Raw genomic sequence first — 21,267 nt, 5'->3', positions numbered from 1 at the left:
GGCCAGTGGTGGAAAGGGTGGAGGGCAGTGTGTGTTGCTGGAGATGAATGCAGTCAGGATGAACATGTTGCTCTATAGTGCAGTGGTGGAGAAGTCAGAATGAATGTCTTGCTCTATAGTGCAGCAATGGAGAAGTCAGGGAGCACATTATCCCCAAGTCCAGGGGATCAGGGCTGGAAGGGCTGAGCACTCCTCCTGACTGAGCCAGGGTTGTGGCAATGGAAATATCAAGGAGGGGCTGTGTTGCCAGATCTCTCCTGCCTCTTTGCTGCATGGCCCCACACAATGGCCCCTTGTTTCACAAGGCACAGGGACAGACCTCCTCTCCAAGCCATTAGGGAAGCAGCTAATTAAGCTCTGCAGTGTCTGTGGGAGGTCAGCAGGATATGCAACGGTATCACAGCATCTCCCAGAACTTGCACTGGAGCAAGAGCTTCACACAGTACCTGGGAACAGGGAGGGCTGCCCTGCACCTCCTTGTTCCAATGTACCCTTAGTCCTGGCAGGGTGAAGTGGTGCCCAGTGCCCCAGGACAGACACTCCAGGACATCCTCCACCTCAGCTGGGCTTAGGACAGAGGGCTCCTGGCTGGGATGCCCCAATGCTCGCAGCAGCCCTTGGCATGACTCCAGCGAGACCGGGCAGTGGAGAGAGAGCCTGTACAAATATTACTGTTGTTATTGTTCCCCATAAATATATGCAGGCACTTAATGACCTTGGCATGGAGCATTTCCCGGGGATTCATGACCAGTTGGTGTTAATGGTCCTTAGCTGCACCTCAGGCCATCAGCTCCTCCCAGCCCATCATTAATCCACAGGAAATGTCTCAGCATCGATCCTCATTGCTTAATTAATAAATGCAACTTGTCTCCTGCCTGAGATTTAGAGATACTCGCTACTTCTTTCCCTGCTGCTTTGAAGGTGACTTTTTTAGCACAGGTCCTTCGTGCTGGGAGGTCCTTGCGGGATTTTGTTTCCTGGCATTCATCTGGGTGTGGGCTGTGGCAGCAGGAAAGTCCTTTCTCCAGGGTGGGAGGGAAGGAACTGAGCCACTGCTGGGTTTGGGGTTTCTCCAGCTAATGTGGCACAGCACAAGGAGCACATCTTTCCCACCAAATCCAAAGCCTTGATTACCTTCAGCCGAGTGCATCCAAAAGCCTGGGCGAGAAGGAGTCTGAGCCGGCATGGAAGAACGTGGAAATTCTCCAAGGCCTTAGCAGGTTCTATAATAATCGATGTTTTTTTGCCCATGAGTCACAATTCATCTCTAATCTTCCTCGGGGGAGGTGGGATTTGCTATCTTTAGTGCTCACGACTGCTGCTTTCCCAGGCTGAGAATCCCGCTGAGCCTGGACTCCTGCTGCAGGGATGCTGACCTGGCAGCCGGTGCGGAGACGTGGCCGTGTTTAAATCCCATTCCCTGTTTCTCTAGCCTTTACCACCAACTGGCTTTGTGCAGTGGGTGCCGCAGTATAAATCATGTTAATTCCTGAGGTGCTTTTCCGCGGTAAGTCTGAAATTCCCATTTTGGTTCACTGGCTTGCCTGGCGAACTAAATTATTTTCATGGCCCCTTAAGGGCATATTGTCAGCCCAGACTTATTGCCATTATACACCATATCTGAAACATTAATATCTCTTCTAAATATAGTGTATTGACAAGGTATCTGGTATAGTGTAAATCCTTGGGACATTTGATCCAGATCATTAAAACTGAGTGAAGGAAGGGAGGAATAGATCAAGTTACCTTGCCGCTCTTAATTCAAACAAGCGATGAATTATTCATTCTGCTATTAATTCTACAGTCCTCCTGCTTTTTATTTATTTCTCTCTTTATTTATTTTTTTCCTTCCAAATAGACAGCTCCAAAAGGATGCTCGGGTGCCAGTGAGGGGAGATTTTCCTGCTGGAGGATGGGGAGCACGGGGGTGGGATACCTGGCAGCAGTGGCCGTGCTTTGCGGGGCTCTCGGGGATGCTCCCAGCAGAGGTAAGAACCTGGTCCCAGCTCCCAGTGGGAACCTTGGGGCTAGACGGGCATCCATGGTCCCTGAGGAGGAGAAGAGGGCTGTTTGCAGGTGCCACGGTGGCTCTGGGGTGCGAGTGGGTTCCAACTCTCTCTCAGGGAGTGGGCTGGCTCAGGCCAGGGGCAGGGAGCTGGGATCTGGGATCTGGAGTCACTGCGTGCAGCAGCAAGTGTGGGAGACTGCTCTGTGCTTGGTATTCTGCCTCACACTTATCTTACTGAGGATTGCAGGTAGGGATTGTCCTGTTGTGATGTACAGGTGCTTTGGTGAAGGGTTTGTTAACTTCTGGAGTTCACTTGCCTATATAAATACATGTATTTATATACATACACACATATACATGTACATCTATATGTGAATGTATGTATGCGTGTGTATGTGACAGGCATGTAATAAACCTCTCACCCTACCAGTAAAAAATGCCCCCCAGATTGCAGGACAGGGTTAGCAGATTACACAGTAATTTGAGGGGTGGGGTGGGCAGAGCAATCCCTCTCCCCAAAAACAGCAGGGCCTTTCTCACAGAAGGACTGCATCAGAAACCAACCCCCATCCCTGGTTCTGGTGCATGTGCTCCTGAGTGGCCACCCCACATCCCACCTGGGCTTCCTAGAGCACCCCAAGGCTCCCAGCCCTTAATCCATCAATCTGTCTGCATCATGGCTATTTGCCTCTCCCGCAGGCTCCCTCTTGGGTATTTATTTCAACAATATTATTTCTTTAGTACCATCCCTATATTACTTCATTGCCTATCCCCAGTAATTAGCAAGTTGATTTTAGATCTGGCCACACACACACACACACACTCTCATGTGGTGCTGCATCCCACACATCCACAGGACCTCCCCTTGCTGGGAGGTCACCGTGCCAGCAAGCATGATGAAAAGTAAAGTGCACTGGCTGACTATTGATTTGCAATATACTTGGCCCAGATTGATGGCAGCGAGTGCCCAGCCTTGTTTGGGAACCCACACATGTCTCCCGAGGGCTACATAGGGTCTGCATCCCTCCCAGACATGATGTATGTGCCCACTATATCAGCCTCTTCACCCCAGCCCTAATCAGACCCAGGGGCAGGTGACAGTTGCCCCCTTCCCAGCCTTATTTTATAATAACCATGTCTCAGTATAAAGATTTCATTAGGAAATCGATCCCTACATGCATAACTCATTGTTCAGTGCATCGAGCCCTTCACCCCTGTTTCTCCCAGCTCAATCACTGATACCACCATTATATGGAGGGAGATGGGCGTGAGAAGCACAAAGCTGAAGGGCTGGGCAGCTGGGGCATCAGAGAAGCCTGGAACCTCTAGCCTTTAAAACTCACTCTCTACTTCCTTTTCCAAACATAAATAGTGGGGACACCATGCTGTCACTGGCAGGATAAGCTCAAGGGCAGCCCTGCTGCAGCCACACAATGGACAGTGGCAGGGAAAAGGGATCATGTGGAGGGATGAAAGGAGATGGAGGGCACATGTCCTCCAATGAGAGGGGTGGCCAAGCCCAGCTAGTCTGCAGGGTGCTGGTGTTTTAGTAGTGCTGACGGTAGGATGGAGCCATGTTGTGCATCCCATCTCTGTTCTTTAGTCTTCCCCTGGAAAGGGAACATCACATCCACCTCTGGTTCCCCCAGGCATCAAATTGGGGGAGTGCTTTCAGCACCCTCTGGCAATTCTCCGTCCCAAACTTCCCAGGGCTATATCCCTATGAGACGGAGTGCACGTGGCTCATTGTGGTGGCCGAGGGCTCCTCTGTCCTGCTTTCCTTCAGCCACTTCGAGCTGGAGTACCACGACGCCTGTGCCTACGACTACCTCCAGGTCTACAACGGGGCTGCCCGGGACCGGGGCAACCTCCTGGGCACCTTCTGTGGCCACAGCCCTCCGCCACCCTTCTCCTCCGCCTGGCACGTCATGGCTGTCGTCCTTCCGCTCCGACCGACACGTGGCCAAGCACGGCTGTCGCCGCTGCCTACTGGAAAGGTATCAGGGAGAGATGTGGTGGTGGAGCATCTGTCCATCCACCCTCTCCCACTGTCTTCATCACCTGTGCCTCCTTGCAGATGCCTGTGGCGGGCAGCTGACGGGACTGTCTGGGGAGATCACCAGCCCCCGCTACCCCGAGAGCTACCCCAATGATGCGGAGTGCCGCTGGAACATTGGGGGGGCCAGTGGTGGTGGCCCCCTCACCCTGGTGTTTGCTGACTTCCAGATGGAGGGGGGCCAGGGCTGCAGCTTTGACTACGTGGCCCTTTTCGACGGCCCCACTGTCACTGCCCCCCGCCTGGGACGCTACTGTGGCAGCACCCGCCCACCCCGCACTGTCTCCTCCACCCCACACCTCCTCATCATCTTCAAGTCAGACTTCAACATCGGTGGCAGGGGCTTCAAGGCCCATTTCTACTCAGGTGCGGGGTTGTCTGTGTGGTGGGGCAGTGGGAAGAACGTAGGGACAGGTCAGGGTTGGGGTGGTGATTCTCTCCCTCCTGCGGCAGGGAGAGGATAGTGGAGGAGATCACTGTGGTGAGAACCTGTGAGATGATGGTGTGAAGTGTAAACCACCACGCTGTGTAAAAAGCAGCACTGCTGCTTTCCTGGGCCCTGGGCTGTCCTTCTCTTGAGCAAGAGTCGCCTTTCTCCTTTGCTCATGCTATTTCCTGGGAATATGGGGTTTCCCATGTGCTCCCTGCAGGACTTTAGCCACTTTGGGAGTTTTCCATAACCCCAAAACTGCTGACTGTCCATCAGCCAAACACAAGGTTGGGGAGCAGTGAGGTGAAGGGCAATGAAACAAGTGATTGCTCCTCCACCAGTTTATCCACACACGCAGGGTTCAGGTCTGCTTTTGATTTTCTCTTCTCCTTTTTCCCTGAGCAGGAGAGTGCCAGGAGGTGTTCACTGCCATCAAAGGGAATTTCTCTAGCCCACAGTACCCCAGCTTCTACCCCAACAACCTCAAGTGCCAGTGGAGCATCCATATGCCCACGGGCTACCGGGTCAAGGTGTTCTTCCTGGACATGGAGCTGGAGGGCCGGAGCAGCCTGACGGGTGGCTGTGACTATGATCACCTGTCTGCCTTTGATGGTGGCACTGAGAACGGATCCCTGCTGGGCCGGTGGTGTGGCGGGAGAGCCTGGCACCCGTCATCTCCCGCAGCAACCAGCTGCTCCTGATCCTCCACACCGACCGCAACACAGCCAGGAGGGGCTTCTCCATCGCCTACGTGGGAGGTGAGGTCTCACTTGGGTGCTCCTCAGTGCTTTAGTTACATCAGAACATGCCCCAGACCGTGCAATTTCTGGAAGGACCACGCGGTGATGGTTCCTTTCTGCAGGAGTAGAGCCCATGGCTCCTTAGGGTTGGGGTGGAGGAAGACATGGTGAATAAGCTCCAGCTCCTGCAGAGTGCAAGACGCACATACTCCATGTTGTATTTAGTATTCAAGGAGATGCTTTCCAGCTTCAGATTCCTGTGTCTCTGCCACTGTCATGCTCCTGTTTCTCCCTCAGAGGAGAAAACAGGGTTTTTTTTAGGGAACCAAAGCCCCAGGGCAGGTGACCAGCTCAAGTATCACAACCTTTTTCCTGTTCCTCAGGATGCCTCCAGTCCCATCAGCAGCCGGCTGAGCAGGCAGGCACAGACCGCGCCCCTCCTCTATCTCTACTGGCAGCTGCAGGGGAGGACAGGGCCCCGGGGCACAGCATTCCCAAATCCACCCAGCCAGCCCTGCCTGGCACGTCCCTGCTGCCGGCATACCCCGTGTCCCAGCCGGCACATCCACAGCTGGTGGGCGGAGCGGTGTGTAACCTTCCTCCTCCATTTGCCAACCTTTGCACCTCAAACACCAGCAAATTTATGGCGTTTGTTGTATTTCAAGATAATTACATCCAAGCTGACCTGCAGGTCAGGGATGATTCAACCAGGGGCAGCCTCGACAGAGGGCTGGAGCCAGAGCAGCACTTCTGGACTGGCAGTCCAGGGGCTGGGGAGGCTGGCCCTGGGTTTATTAGCTTTTATCCCTCAGTTGCAAAGTCATTCTTCATTTCCAGTGCAGCAGAAAGGATCGGGGTGTGTGGCTGTAGGAGTAAGAAATGGGATGGAGTTTTGTCCTGAGCCTCTGCAGCCTCTGGAGGGAGAGACATACTGAACATCGAGTAGGCAGTAGTGTGCACAGCAGGTCTGTCCCCGTCCTTGTCCTTATTTCCCACTGTTTTACAGCAGTGTGCAGGGAGAGAATCTTGGCCTCACTGTATCTGGTCATGGAAAAACCCTGCTCCCAACAGAGGACGTTGCAGACACATAGATGGGGTGCTAGTGAAGAGTGGGGGTTGTTCCCATCACAAAGAGGGATGTGACTTCTCTCAGTTGCCCAAGGTTCCTGCATCCCCTGGTACACACATTGTTCAGATGCATGTTAGGGGAGGACAAAAGCTTGGATGTGAAACTGAGCCTCCCTTCCTAAAGCTGAGGCTGCTGGCTGTGTTTGCCCAGGGATTCCAGCATCTGCTTGTGATTAGGTTCCTGTGTGGCACATCCAGCTGCCAGCACTGCCAGGAGAGTGGCTGCTTCCACCGGACACGCTGGCCTCTCCCCACCACTGGCTTTCTCGGGAGCCCCCAGAGGCAAAGGGGCACCTCAGCCTGCACATCCACACCCCTTCAGCCATGCAGATATTTTCCATTTGGGCCCACCAAAGGGCACGGCTTGGGCTGGGCGTGTGTGATTTATGGCCATTTGAATGAAAGCCTTCACGGCAGGGGAGAGAATCCACTTTCTCCTCTTCTCGATCTAATGCACTTTAGTTATTTGGTAAATATTCTAATGGCTTTATAATGCACTAAGCGAAGCAAAGTCACACTATTTTTTCGTAATGATTTTATTGCATCTTCCCAGATTCAGGAGGAGCTGGAATAATTCAATAATTCATAGTGCCCAAGTGGTTGGTTCAAGCTGAGCATGAATTCACTTTAAAGAGGGGGGTGTTTTTCCTCTCTGCTTCTTTCCCTGTGTGGATGCTTTCTGCATCCAGAGGGGCCAAATATGATGCCAAAGGGATAGTAGTGGAGAGAGGCTGGGATCACCATTGCCTTGCTCTTTGTCTCGGCATCCTGGATGGCTCAACAGCAGCTCCCTCTGTGCACTCTCTTCACCAGCTCCCCATCAAAAACAGCATTCGGAGGGCAGTGGAGGGCTGATGATACTTGTGACAGGAGGATCTGGGCTGGGCCATCCACTGGGAGGATGCCCTGGGGCCGTGGATCTAGCTCACCCTTTCCCAGGGGCAACCAAGCAGCTGCATCGCTCCCTGCAGGCGTGGGGTCCCTCTGAGAGACATCCCCTCCATTTCATCCCTGTAGAGCATCTCTTACAGGGGTGTTGTAGGATGCAGGGGAGCCCTGTGCCCACAGCAAGCCATCCACAAAGCTCTCATGGTCTGGTCCTGGGCACCAACTCAAATGTCTCACTGGATTTACAATGATGGAGAGTGGCAGTGACAGCATGATGGTGTTGCATGATGATGAGTGGCACTTGTGTGTCACTCAGAGACCTGGGAAGGAGGATGAGTTTCAAGGGGGTTGGTTGATGGTGAGGTCTCTCTCTGAGGCAGAAAGCAGGGCAGTGCCTGGGAGCCATCTGTGTCTGCCCTTGGCATGGGACAGGACTAAAACACTGATATTGCTTTCTGCATTTCTGGTGTTGCTCCTTTTTCCTGAAAACTCATCATGAGTTCTACATGTGTTTTCTGTCCCAATAGTTGTGCCCATGAACATCAGCTGCACCCGGACAGACTTCCACATCCAGATCCCTGTGCAGTCTCTGGCCCAGCTGGAGAGGAATAGGATTTATTTGGGGACCCCCTCCTGTGCAGCCCGGGTGGTTGGAAGGAACTTCAAAATACACACCAGGTTCGACACCTGCGGCACCGAATCCCAGGTGAGCAGTCGGCAAACCCTCCTTTAAAGCAAGCTGGGTGGATGGTTAACCCTGTGCTGGTGTACTGGCTGCAGAGAGGCATTCCCAGTCCCTCTCACATCTTCCAGTAGATAACCCGTCTGATTCATGGCCAACCCCTCCAAAGCCCTGTGAAAAGAACTGCACAAAGCTCTAATGAGCTGTGGACCCTTGTCTTGCAGAGGCGCAACAACACGTCTGTCATTGTCAGCACCCTCTACATCGATTTTTCAGTGGGTGACCAGGAGGACATCCACCAGTACGAGGTGCAGTGTGAGCCAAAGAGGAAGGAAGCCTCGGTGACCCTCATTGCTGGTCCTGACCCATCCAGGCTCAGCCAGGCAGAAAACCTGGTGGATGCCCAGCAGGGGAGGGGAAGCAATGGATGCCCATGAAATCAAGAGCCAGGACACCAGTGACATCATCTTCATCAGCATCTGCATCCTGGCCGGGCTCCTCATGGTCATCGCAGTGGTGGGGCTGGTGCTTCTGTAGGATGCTGCTTTCCAGATTTCCAGGGCTTGCAATCCCAGTCCTGCCCAGGGCGAACACATACCCCAAAATTAGCCCTCAGGCCAGGCTGAGCACAAACACAGCTGCCCGAACAGAGTCACAGCTCGCAGGCCCCAAAACTCAGCCTGAACCCAACCTCCACCTCCTTCCAGTGTCTGAAAAATCCAGGCAATAGGCAGCCGTTTCCCTTCCCAATTTGTTTTCCTCTGTCTCAATCTGTCCATTTGGCTCGGGAATGCAATTCTTGCGCTCCCTAACTCTTCCTGCACCTGCTTCAATTTGTTTTCCCTCTAGTGCTGCTGCTTTCAGGAAAGTAGCGTTGTTTGCCGATGGCTGCAAATCATCCTGTCAATTATTTCTTGCTGAATTCTTGAAGGTACAAACCATCCCCAAATATTGCTGTATGCCGAACAAATGTTCTCCATGCTCCCACCCATGCTTGGGGGGGGGACCATGGAGCTGTGGTGTAGGTATCTCCACGTGGCACAAACAGATGTAGCTCACGTAGATGCTCCCAGGTGGTGTTTCTGGATGTCTGTGGGTGATGTGATGAGATGAATTTGCCATGCCCTGGAGCTCCTCATTTGATCTTCTCATGTTGTCTCACCTTCTCTCAGGACTCACTATGAGTGCCTCAGCCGCCAGCAGCTGGAAGGGAAGAGAACAATCTTCCTCTCCTCTCCTCTGTGTTTTCCTCCTTTCCAGCATATTGAGGGGCCCACTGCTGTGAACTCTGTACCAGTCTCACTCCTGAGGTCTGAAAACATGAGCAAACCCTGTTGTGGCTTGGCAGGCTGTGGTGCCATGAAGCCCGAGATGCTGGAGTGTGGAGGTTTTTGTAATCCTGTAAAGATGGCCTTGGCAGGAGGGGCTGGCTCCTCTGGGACCTCAATGACACCAGACCTCCCACCCTAGTCCCTGCAGACGGTGAGCTCAGCAACCCAAGAGCATGAAAATAGGAGTCGTGTGGTCACCTGCCCCTCCAGAAAACTGGGGATCCTCACCATGAGCCCTGATGGATGGATGAATAGCCCCTGCCTGCCTCTTGTGCCATCCCAACACAAAGGACTTTTGCATCCCCTTTAGCATCACAGAGGGGGTGGCTGTCACAGAACAGCCTGTGTTCATCCTGGTGTGGGTCAGAGCCAGCATATGGCAAAGCCACAGGAAATCTCGCTGTGGAAGCAGGGTGCACACAGCCCTGGGAGCCTGTGTAGGGGCCACCCCCACTCCAGCCTGTGTAAAACACACTGCAATGCAGGGAGAGATCTTAAAATGTCCCAGCATAGTTGATCAGGGGCAAAAAATGGAGCTTGAGGGCAGTGGGAAATCCAGGAGCCATTTTTTTGGTGCTGTCTCTAAATGTGAATGAATCCTAAGGAGGACACTGGGTATCTCTGAAAAGCATTGCACAGCACAGCAAACCCCTCTTGCTGCTGAATCCAGCATTTAGCAGGGACTGACAGGATAGTCCCATCAGTGAAAGGCTACCCTGACGGATGTCCTGCTTCCCTCTGGGACAGTTCTGTACATCAGGGGAAGCAGCAGCAAAGGAAAAGGATGATGCTTGAGCAGCTTTTCCTCCCCGATTGCACCAGCCCGCGGATGCCTGAGAGGGTGTCTGGGGAGGGAAGAAGGCACAAATCTGCGCATGCCTCCTAACGAGGAGCCTTCCTTAGGATTGATTTAGTGTATGTTGGTGCAACATGTCACCAAATACAAGATTTCTGAAGGAAATATTTGCCAGTCCCGTTAAGCTCCATTAAGGCAATGTTTTGAGAGCCTGTTGTGTATGTAGATGGGAAACAAGGACAGACCCCCTCATGCTGCCTGCAGAGCTTCACTGCCGGTTAATTGCTGGGTATAGAACTGTCAGCTTGAGACCACAGTTACAAGATTGACACTGAAAGAAACTTAAAGATATAATTAACCTTCTTGGTGGCCCAGATTTTGCTGAAACAGGTGAACGTTGCAGCCGCTGGTGCTTGGTGGGGAGCCCTGGGCACCCAGCAGCATCCAGCCCTTGCCTGCAGGACAGACACCTCCTTGCCCATCTGGAGCCTCTGGCACCTCGTGATTTACATGGAAAAACGCTTCTCTGGGTAGCTGTTTGTATTGCACACAAATAAGGAGTTAGACCAGGTCCCAGGGTCCAACAGCAGAAGCGACCACTGCTGCACTCACCCCAGGGAGGGTTTCCAGCTCTGGCTCTCTTTCAAAGCTGCCTGAGCATCCCTGGGTGCAGCACTCACCTGCACACACCCATGGATGCAGGACTGGTGCTGTGGGAGCAGCTCTGCTCTCTGAGCCAGGGGGATCCCCAGCATCCCCAGCCCTGCAGGGTGTTATCCAGGGGCTCATGGATGGAGTGATTAATGTGATTTGAATGTTTACAAAAGACTTTTCCCAGCTTGTTTCTGCCCGCATTTGCAGCTGCAGCTGCCACCAGCAGCGAACCACTCAAACCGATCATCCTGCTCGGAGCAAGGAAAGCCTCTGGTGCTGGCTGAACAACAGCCCTCTCAGCCTCAGTCATCCTCCGCCGTGTCTCAGACTCTGATTTTCTCCATTAGGTTTAGGCATCCAGTCTCTCCCTGCTCTGCAGGAATTGCTCTTTGACATTCCCTGTTAAACCACCTCTTCCCTGACACACCAGCTGGAGAGGGGGACAGCGCAAGCACACAGCCCAGAGAGAGGGACTGCCCTGGTCACTTCATGAAACAAATCCTTCTTCTGATGTAAAAGCCCCTCAGACGAGGGGCAGAGATATCAGGAATCCATCACCAGTGGTCCTTCCCTCGACCGTGACTGTGGTTCTCACATATCAGGCCTCAGTTTCCCTCTTTGGTGTTTGCTTGGTTCTTCCCGAGCAAGCAGGAGAGCAGCAGGCACAGGCAGTGCTCCTGTTACTCATCTGATTATTTATTTAGAGCACGATGACTCGACTGTGCCGGGCTGGATGCAGCCACCCCATTTCCTGGCTTTGCTTATGGACATGGAGTCGCGTCTCTATAGAGCAGACAAAGGCTTTGCTGTTGTGCAGGAGGGAGAGCCTCCATTATCCCTCTGCAAATGTCTGAGTGCAAATCAAGTGAAGAACTGTTGGAAAACTGTAGATCATAGAAAACAGGACTGGAAGAACCCCCAGGAGATCAACTGGTTTATTCGTCTCCTTCCCTGGGGGAATTGCTCCCACCGGAGAGAAGCTGAGCTAAAATATCCGAAAAATCCCAGCCATGCTTTCCATTTTTTCTATATTTACCAGAAGGTTTTCCTGATGGGGTGTGCTGAACGGGGCTGTGCTTTTGTGCTTCTGAGTTGGACAATGCAGCAAGGGTGGAAGTTGCCCCAAAATGGGCACTGCTGCTGGCACAAGACCCTGCTCCCCCTGCCCTGGGGTACTGGGCAGGACTGGCCGTCCCACTGGGGGCCCAGCAAGCACATGATGTCATGATCCACGCCACGAGGATCTGGCAGCCTTGGAAAATCCCGTGGCACCTGGAGCAACTCCATTCTGGTGCAACTGTGATGGCCATGAGCAGCCCGAGGAGCCTCAGGGTGGGAGGGCTCTGCTGAGGCTGCAAACTCAGCACAGCTGAATCCAACCCTGCAGCTGAACCCAGTCTGGCTCAGAGTGTCCCTGATGGCCCCAGAGCTGTGAGGCTTGGAAGGGGTGCGGTGCAGGATGGGTGTCAACCTTGCCTGAGCTGGTATCACTGCTCTGTTGCCCCCCTGGAGTCACCTGGTGTGAGGCTGAGCAGCACCACAGCAGGGATGCTCTGGAGATTTTTCCCTTTCCCCAGGAATGCCAGAATGAAGCTGGCCAGGCTTCCCTAATCCTGCATCTCTCCTCGAACTTTACGGTTAATTTAGCAGGGACTGGCCCTGGGGTGAGCACAAGGGCAGTTGTGGGCTGGAGCAGGAGTGGGTTTGCTGCTCCTTGGGGTGGTTTTCTTGAGGATTGTGTTTAAGGCCAGGAGGCCACCAGCCACTTTTCCACCAAGCCAGTCAAGGCCCCCCAGGACCTTGGCATGGATGAGTTGGTGGGTGTTACACCAAGAGGGGGTCTGTGCTGGGAAGGACAGAGCTCACTGCCCGTGCACTGGGTACTGCAGCTGGAACAGCAGTGGGAAGTTGGAGGCGGTCATACCTGGTGGGTACTTCCAGCCCATCAACAGGTAGGTGCCCTGGCCACTGGCTCTGTTTGGGGGAACAAAACCACAGGGGCAGCAAGAGGCTGCTTGGCAGCTTCCCCTGAGCTGCTGGTGATGGATTGAGGACAGGTTGGTGTTGGGGAGGAGACCACCATTAGGTACCACCTCCTCCCCCTCTTCCCTCCCAGCACAGTGATGGACTCACCAATGTCCCGACACAACAGTCCTCGGTCCATCACAGCCTGGGGGAAGCTGCAGCTAATCCTGCCTGCTAAGGTGGGCAATGCCAGCCTGCTCCAGGGGTGTGTCTACCTTGGGGATCCCGATACCCACTGGAGACCCTGGTCATAGTGACACAAATCCTATGGTGGGGGTGTCTCTACCTTGGGGACCGAGGTAGTCACTGGAGATCCTGGCCGTGGTGGCACAGTTGAAGAGGCACTAGTCAAGCAGCCCAGCCATCTGGGAAAACATAATGGATCAAGCATATGGACAATTAAAAATGCAATGACGGCATTTACCGGGAGCGGTTTTCCAGCTTATTTTAAACCCTGTTTCCCGGTCATCACAGCCCCAGGGACAGCAAGGTTCTCCCCCCCTGCTCATGGGGATTTTGGTGTGTGGAGGCTGAGTGGGGCATTTGCTCCATGATGAATGGATGTGTTCACAGCTGGATTTTGAGCTCACCCCTCTGCAGCAGGTTTGGGGGGTGCAGATTTGATCCTGTCTCCAGCTGGTTCTGCATGTTGCAGCCCTCCTCCTCCTCCTCCTCTTCCTCCCTCCATCTGGGACAGGAGTGCAGTGTTTGCAATGTGAAAATTTGAGCTGAGGCAAAATATTGGCCACAGCAGACATGGTTTTGGCTTTTTCTTTTTTTATTTGCCATTGGGGCTGGCTGTGCTAGAGGAACAGTGTTTGTCCATTATAGGAGCACCCTTTATAGGGAGATAACTGCTTGCTAGATAATAATATATAATTAGCAAGGATCATTCCATAATCTAGTTTAATTGACAGAGACCATGAATGTGGTTCAGGGGCTGCCAGCACAATTAGAGCATCATTAATTGCAGTGTAACCCTGGCATAGGCTTCCCTTTTTTGGGATCCTATGGCATATCACAGACCCTTCGTGCCTCAGTGTCTCATCCTGTGAGATGCCAGTTCATCCACTTGAATGGTGCTGGGCCCTGTATGGAGGAACAAGGCTTTGGTGGCTGTGGCCAGTTGGGCTAGGGAATTCCCTCCCTCTACCTCTTCTTTTCTGTTTCCCTCTATCCCTCCTCTGCTTCAGTTCCCAATTTCTGCTCCATCCTATGATCCTGCCCTCCTGGTGTGCTAACTTCCTTAGGAGGAAAGTTCCTGCCTGGCCAACCCTTCATATCGCAGGGCTGCCAGAGAAGCAAATGGGATCTAAAAGTTTGAGTTCTTTGTGCAGAAACCTTTGAAGAGCCTCTTGAAAGATGAAAAAAGGTGAGCTGCTGCACACTCTCTTTCCAAAGGACAGGGAGGGTCTTGTCTACTCCCATCCTGTTTTGCCCAAGTAATTTGCAGCAGGACAAAGCTCTCCTGAGCTGCGCCTGCTGGTGGGGAATGGAGCAAGCTGTCACCTGATGCCTTCCCAAATTTTTCTCTTCAGAAGCCAGGGTCAGAAGTCAGCTCTGGCAGGGGTGAATTCCCTCTTCCATCCCTCCTGGTGCTGCCCTGAGCCCATCCTGTATTCCTCAAAAACCAGCAGCATGGGGAGGGGGATCAGGAGAAGATACCTACTGAAGATGCTTCCTTCCTCTCTTTGCCAGGTGCAGCAGGTCTCTAGAGGTCTGTCAGCTTTAGGTACCCATTTGCTGAAATAAATCTGTAGGCTAGGCTTAATCAGGGGAAAAAAAGGGAAAAAGTACAACTTTTCTCCCGATTGGGTGCCGCCCTCATTTAATGTTTCCCCTGTAAAAAGGGAAGTTGCTGTGCCAGAGAAACTAAGCACAAGGGAGCCCCCACTCAGCCCTTTCATCCTCCCTTTTAATCTAGAAGGGTTTCCCCAGCAAACCTATTTAGCAGGTAACCCAAAGCATAAACAAATGCAGTTGTGCAGGTGAGGTTGGTCCAAGGGGGGGGACTCTGTTTTTGAAGCCTAATTAAAAACTTAATTACTGCCAGATATCAAGTATCCTGTTGTCACATTCAGCATCATCCTTTGGGAAAATGAAGCCCTTTTTGGCCTATTGTTTTTCCATCTCTGTTTTTGTCTTCTTTCTCCACCTTCTTTTGTTTTTGACCTTAAAGTGGTTCCTAGTTCTCTGCATTCCTCCTGTCCTATGGCTCTTGAGTCCAACCCTCCAGACTCTTTTCCAGTTCCTCCAGACAGTCAGTTTTATGCAAAGCTGAGTCTGTGAATCCTCAGCCCGAATGTTACTGCCAGCTTTAACATCAAGATAGAAGAGCTGGACCCAGAGCTATATACAATTGGGTCCCTTTGAAAACAAGTGGGGCAAAAACATTAGCCATTAAATAGAGGAAATTTATAAGAGAGTTTTCTGCTTGTGTACAGTAAATCTGCATCCCTGAAGTTAATTCTTAAGTGAAAAATATTGGCACGGTCAGACCGTGTGGGAAACTTCTCTGGCCTGGCTTTCATTAGACCAGAAGTTCCTAATTTTCAGGACCTTTGCTTCTCACATGCTACCTAACTAGAGAAAACAACAGCCCAGCACCAGGAACAGAAAGCTGAAAATAAATAAATACTGCAGGTCTTGGTGTTGCAGCTCTGATGCAAAAGCTGGGTCGTTCATTGATCCTGAACCTCCTCTGTGACAGTCCAGGATACATGAATTCAATTACAGCTGTGCAGTTCAAAGCTATTTAAGTGGGAAATGGAGCTGATTACTTGGAAGAAGTAAATTGAGGGGTTTCACATCTCTTTCACAGCCTGGTCAACAAGTGTTAGGTCTTCACTGACATATTATCCATACTGCCACCACTCATGTATCTGCCAGCTCCTGCCTCCACACACCTAACATCAGTTTTCTATAAATGAAATGTTTGTTTTCAGAAAAGTCAGCTGTTTGAGGATACCTTTGCAATGTGTACAGGAAAAAATGGTCTTGCACTGGCCCAGGCAAACAAAACAGGGTTTAGATATTTTTAAGAGAACCTGCAATTACTTAACTAAATTTATGGAGTTCAACACCTCAGGTTAAGTTTTGGGTGTTTCTTCCAGTGTCTGCAATGGAAAAAAGTAATTAGCAGATCCAAGAAAAGACAGTCACGTTTTAGGGTGAAGATACAAACACCATGTCTGTCACAGCCTTAGTAACAGATTATGGAGAACAAGATGACTTGTGGCACTAAAGTAATCAGACCAAGTATGAGGCAAGATTTCCAGTTTTTAATAACTGGAAGGAATTTAAACAATAGTTAGTTGCTTAAATCTGTTCACGTTATCATTCTGAACCATGTTTCTTCTGGAGGAAAAAGAAGCCTTTAAAAGGAATAATTTTCTTATATCCCAATTTTATTTAGAAAATTCATTACAAGTTTTTTCACGTTACAGTAGGAACAAGCACCACATTTAAATCATGAGTGAGGTATGGAAGGCTGAATGAGCTGCTCATTGAACAGCAGAGGCATTAGATAGCACCTATACTCTGGGGCATTTTGATTTTCACTCCAGAGCTTTAGAAAATGCCCCAAATTGCAGAATGACTGAGATGATGGAATAATGGAGAGCAAGTTACTGAAACCCATTTTGCATCCAACTCTGGAATGTTGCAAAGGAAAATCACCTGGCTTGGCAAAACAGCTCTTGCCACAGGCAGGGCCTAGCTGCAGCAGACGTGGATGATTTAGGGCTAACTAGAATTTGCAGTTATCCACTAGGAATCTCCTCCCGTGGACCAATTACCCCGAATTCCCAGTATTTTCTAACAGCACAGCACAGAGTTGCTCCTTGATGTTACTTAGCTGATTCCACCTGAAGATCCACATCAGGGATGCAGCTAAACTGAGCTGTGACAAACGGGCAGGAAGGAGAAAGAGGTGAATCAGCAAGGATGGAAAATATACAGCAGAGCAGAAGAAACTTTTCCTGCAACAAACCCACATGGATTTCTACCAAGTTAGATTTACAGCACCACTTCCATCATTAGCTTTCCCCTCCAGCAGCCCTGTTCATGGAGTGGTGCTGGAGAGTCAAGTCACACTGCCAGCACTCCTGCGCTCCCCTCACCACAGAAAGGGCTCCCTGTTCTACGGGGCTGTAGGCACAGGAAGTTCTGACTCGGGATCACTTTTTATGGTTCTGTACAAGGGCAGGGACAGTGAGTGTGCCAGCCTTGACTTCAGCTCGGATCTCAGGTTTGTGCTTTAATGAGAAGACAAGAGCTCGCACTGTCCTGCGATACGGCGCGTTAATGAGGCGGGAAGAGAGATGAAAAGCTTCTCGCTCAATATTTTCAGCCAGTGGGTGATCAATCTGAAAACAGCAAAGTATAAAATTAGATCTTTACATTTAATAAGGAGACCAACTGATTGAAATTGGACTTTGGTGCTTTTCAGTGTTTCTTCATTAATCAGCTTAGATTCAAGGAAATCTACTTCCCATCACAAGTGTAACAGGAAGAGCAATTTAATTCCACCCCAGCAATTAAGGAACAAGGCAACATGGTCAGTAGCAAGGAACATGTCCCCATCTCCAGCTGGGTGGCAGTACTTTGCCATCACAACAGGAAACTAATCTGTGACAAGCTTTGGGTATCAAGCTCAACTGCAATTATAGACTATGCTGTAGTGTCTCCATAAAGCTCACTTTTGGTCTTGCTGATAGAAAGTACCTTGGATACTATTTTAAACTTAATTCCAACAGCAACTCTAAGACGTGCCAAACACTTGGCAACTCTGCCTTGTGCTATAAAGGGAAATGTGGGCCCTCTGTGTGTAGAAGGAGGTGTAATTAAGAACACAGAAAGGGATTTGCTAAATGTTAATTATGTAGTTATTGCTTCAACATGTGCCAAAACCTGTAATTTAGCACAGTTTAGGAAAAAAAAATCCCCCACCCATAAAGAAATGGTTTTAGTTTCACTTCCCTTTTGTGAGAGGTAATCTCCCATGCTTTGCATGCAGGAGATTCCAGCGAGCCAGGTGGTATTCCTCAGAGTCCTTTGCCCATGCCGGTTTTCCTACCCATCACTAAAAAGTCCCTCGATTCGCTCAGCCCCACCTTCCCTTCTCCTTTTTGTCAGCCTCTCAGATGTCCCTGCTCCCCATTTGCTGGACCTCTGTGGTTCTTCTGCCTTTATGAGCAGTTCAACTCCTGCTGTGAGCTCTGCTTGCACATGTGGTGATACCCACAGGTTATTCTTCCTTGCTGTGCTTTCAGGTGAGTCCTAATCCAGAGGCAGCTCTGCTTTACCCCAATTCTCCTCATTTTAGAGTGGTACCATAATCTTTATGTTCCACAGATTTAGACTTTACTTCCAGTCCTATCACCATGCATAGATGTGATTTCTGAGTTTGACCCAGCAAAAGTGAGCTCCCACCTTTCTGAGGCATTCCTACAGCAAACCATCCTTCTGTGCTGCCCCAATCCAGATGCACTGGAAGTTGGAGAGGTTGTTCTCACAGCGAGAAAACACATAGCTTTGAAACTCTTGAGTGCTTATCACTTGACTTGCCATTTAAAGGATAATTAATGAATAAGTTAAAAAGGATAATTATTATGGCATTTCATAGACCAAGCAAACTAGTCATTAAGCCTTACAGCAAAGCTCTGTTCATTTACTTAAAGATACCTGAGGGATCTGGTATTTATCACCACTTTATATACTTTCAACCTTGTCTCTGTTTTTGCAATAGATTTAAATTTACAAATGTTTAATTAGAAAACACTCAAAAGGTCCCACTGTTGCTTTCACAGCTGTTGAGTAGTAGGAAAAACTTCATGTTCTATTAACTTCCTTCTCTTGTATAACCCAACTGCAGTAGATGCACAACTGATCTGTTGACTGGTTATGTAAATGAGAGCAAATACACCTTGCTTACAATTAGCACGTTGACTTGGTTAACAACCAAAATAAAATTATCTGCCTTGAAAACAAAGCTGCTCATAAATAGGGATGTGCTGTGAATCACTAAAAGTAGGAACAGGTCACCTGGTCTTGTCCCCACTCTGCAGGCAGGACCAGCTTGGCAGTAGCTGTGGCTGGGAAAGGTTTAACTTGTTCCCACAAGAAGTAATTCCTTGAGCTAAAGGCAATGGTTCTGAATGTTACCTCCAAATCCAGGGCTTCACAGAGCAGTTTCCGTGCGTTCTTCCTGAAAGCCTCGGACTTGGGATCGCTCCTGACCTCGATTGAGGGCCTGTTGGAGTGGTCTCTGATGAAGGTTCTCCACTCTGTGTAAATATCCTTGGCAAGGCCAGACACGTCAGGATCGGAGTGTTTGCGCATCTTGTTCACTGTGTGACCTGGAAAACAGGAACAGCTCCCTTGGGATTGGCAGGTGGGCAAAATACAATGGACACTGGCCAAATCATATCAGGGCTAAAGCAGCCACACATTTTTAACTGAGCCAGTGTCAGCAAAACAACCAGAGCACTGACGCAAACACAGATATAAATTTATTAGCCATTAAGCATGGAGTTCTCGCTCTTTGGCTTCTGCTGTGATTTTTGCCTGAGCAATTAGTAAGGAATTGTGAAAATTCCCTTCCCAAGTCAACAAGGTGTGGAGTGATACATGTAACACAAGGCTATGCTGATTTTTTTACACAGATCCTGGATCTGGTGAAAGCTTGTGAGCTTGGCCTACAAAAAATGCTGGTTTTCATGTGGAAACCCCCTTAAGGAAGCAGATGTTGCTAATGATGGCTGTAGCACGTTAACACCACGGTGACTCCAAGCAGAATCTTTCCCATCGACGGGGCCAGTGCAGAAGAGGCTTTTCTCTGCGAGGAGACAAAAGAGAGCTTCCTGCTTTCAGAGGAGTGTTCTTCCCTGACCAGAAGCGCTCTTGGCCAGGAGATGTCACTGTTAGGCTTCCATGGCTCTTCCAGCCCAGCCGACTGCAGGCAGGCACTGGGAAAAACCTCGAGAAAAGCCTGAATAAAGCCTGAACATGGCAAATGAAACCACAGCTCAGAAGACAGAGAAAAGGGCGGATCGCTTCTCCTTTTCAAGGGCTCTGTGATTAGAGGTCCGGCTGCTCTAATGGCTCTAACGGGAGCTGCTCATCTGCTGGGGATTCCTCAGGGCAGGGATGCAAGAAGCAGTTCTGGGTGATCTGAGGAGAATTTCTCACACGTCCAGTGGATTCAGCCAAATTATATAAATGAACCACGCCTTGGATGGCAAGAGAGCACTCAGACAGACAGCAGGAGAAAGAATAAAACACACAGGGACCAAGAAGAGTTCTTCAAAAATCTGACCACAAAAAGGGGTGATGCAGTATTGCCTGGGAGGAATTAGAGGACAGCTTTTTCAGTACCAGCTGGACTTTTTCAGTACCAGGCTGGTACTGCAGGCTGGATTGGCAGTGACACTAATTTCTTAAAAAGCTTCCAAATTAGTCTCTTTTGTACTGACAAGCCAAGCAGACACAAGACAACCTAATATTCACAGTCTAGATAGACAAGATATACCTATTTTAGTGGAAAGTAACACCTCCTTGGATGGTATTTTCTTCTTCAGCTCCCCCAAAGCCTCCATCAGGTTCTCTTTTGGTTGCCCAGGAAGCTCAAGTATAGACTTCCATCGTTTTATGTCTTCCACAACCACAACTCTCTGGGAAAGAGAAAAGCCATTAGGAAAGGGGGATATTCTTATGATAAATAGGGACAGTGATCTCAGCTAATGGGGCTGTTATCAACACATGAATTATTGATCATGGCATGGACCAGAGCACAGAATACACGATGGCCTGGGAGCATGGGTACTTGCTTGGGATTAGAAACCTTCTGCAAATTAAGACTGAAGTAGCCAGAAAGCAAAGTAAGAGGCTTCACTTTGATCTGCCAAACTCTGGCCATGTAGCAGAAAACGTCTGCTAGAAAAGATGTGTTTTGAATTTAAGGAATCCATTGTATAAATGTCTCTAAATAGGAAAATGGATTGAGGGAGGCAGGTATTATCTTTAGTAGGCTGGCAGAACCTGAATCCTGCTCAGATTTGCTTCAAATTTAAAATAAAGACAGCAAGGTGAGAAACAAAGCATTAAGGAACACGAATGCAGACCCAAGTACACTGCACATCCACAGTGTTTTTCGCTGTTTTTACCGTGGACCTTGACAGAACAGACTGCAAAGAGTGCGAGTCTCATATTTTGGATGTGCAAAGAGCCCTCTGCACCTGTACATCTCCACTTCCCTATTCCCTGTTAGCATGCCATCTCACGGCTGCCAAGACTTCGGTGCAGAGCTGGCACCGCAGGCGTCCACACACCGCTCCTCCCACCGCCACCCCGCGCTGCCCAGTGACCGCTCCCCCCGCCGGTGACCTGCCTTGAGGGACTCGAGGGTGACCTGCCGGCAGCTGCGGGGCTCGGCCGCGGCCGGGCGGGGGCTGCGCGGGCCGCGGGCACTGCGCACCAGGAACCGCTCCATGATGCCCTGGCCGCCCTCCCCCACGGAACCCGCCGCCG

The 21,267-nt window shown here is 50.4% G+C and overlaps 2 protein-coding genes across 2 annotated transcripts; one reads left to right on the top strand and one right to left on the bottom strand.

Moving 5' to 3' along the window:
- Nucleotides 1-1,912: 1,912 nt before the first annotated feature.
- CDCP2 (CUB domain containing protein 2) lies at nt 1,913-8,686 on the top strand. The gene is given in 11 exon segments (XM_032696815.1): nt 1,913-1,994; nt 3,663-3,692; nt 3,695-3,948; nt 3,950-3,982; nt 3,984-4,005; nt 4,086-4,430; nt 4,900-5,145; nt 5,148-5,252; nt 7,778-7,956; nt 8,157-8,341; nt 8,343-8,686. Coding segments are annotated over 11 exon segments (1,608 nt in total). The 3' UTR covers nt 8,470-8,686.
- A 7,438-nt stretch (nt 8,687-16,124) lies between these two features.
- Nucleotides 16,125-21,255, bottom strand: TCEANC2 (transcription elongation factor A N-terminal and central domain containing 2). Its single transcript, XM_032696179.1, has 4 exons — nt 21,128-21,255; nt 20,270-20,411; nt 18,904-19,097; nt 16,125-17,105 (listed from the first exon to the last, which is right to left on the bottom strand). The coding sequence occupies exons 1-4, from the start codon at nt 21,227-21,229 to the stop codon at nt 16,917-16,919; spliced, it is 627 nt and encodes a 208-aa protein (XP_032552070.1). The 5' UTR covers nt 21,230-21,255; the 3' UTR covers nt 16,125-16,916.
- Nucleotides 21,256-21,267: the final 12 nt, after the last annotated feature.

The sequence above is a fragment of the Chiroxiphia lanceolata genome, chromosome 9, assembly GCF_009829145.1.
Source record: "Chiroxiphia lanceolata isolate bChiLan1 chromosome 9, bChiLan1.pri, whole genome shotgun sequence".
NCBI classification, from domain to species: Eukaryota; Metazoa; Chordata; class Aves; order Passeriformes; family Pipridae; genus Chiroxiphia; species Chiroxiphia lanceolata.
This window is presented reverse-complemented; position numbering and strand designations above follow the sequence as displayed.

Coding starts and splice junctions, on each gene's coding strand:
- TCEANC2 (XM_032696179.1), bottom strand. CDS start 21,229: ATGGAGCGGTTCCTGGTGCGCAGTGCCCGCGGCCCGCGCAGCCCCCGC. Junction 20,412..21,127: donor TCACCCTCGAGTCCCTCAAG/GCAGGTCACCGG, acceptor TCTCTTTCCCAG/AGAGTTGTGGTTGTGGAAGA. Junction 19,098..20,269: donor GTTACTTTCCACTAAAATAG/GTATATCTTGTC, acceptor CCTGTTTTCCAG/GTCACACAGTGAACAAGATG.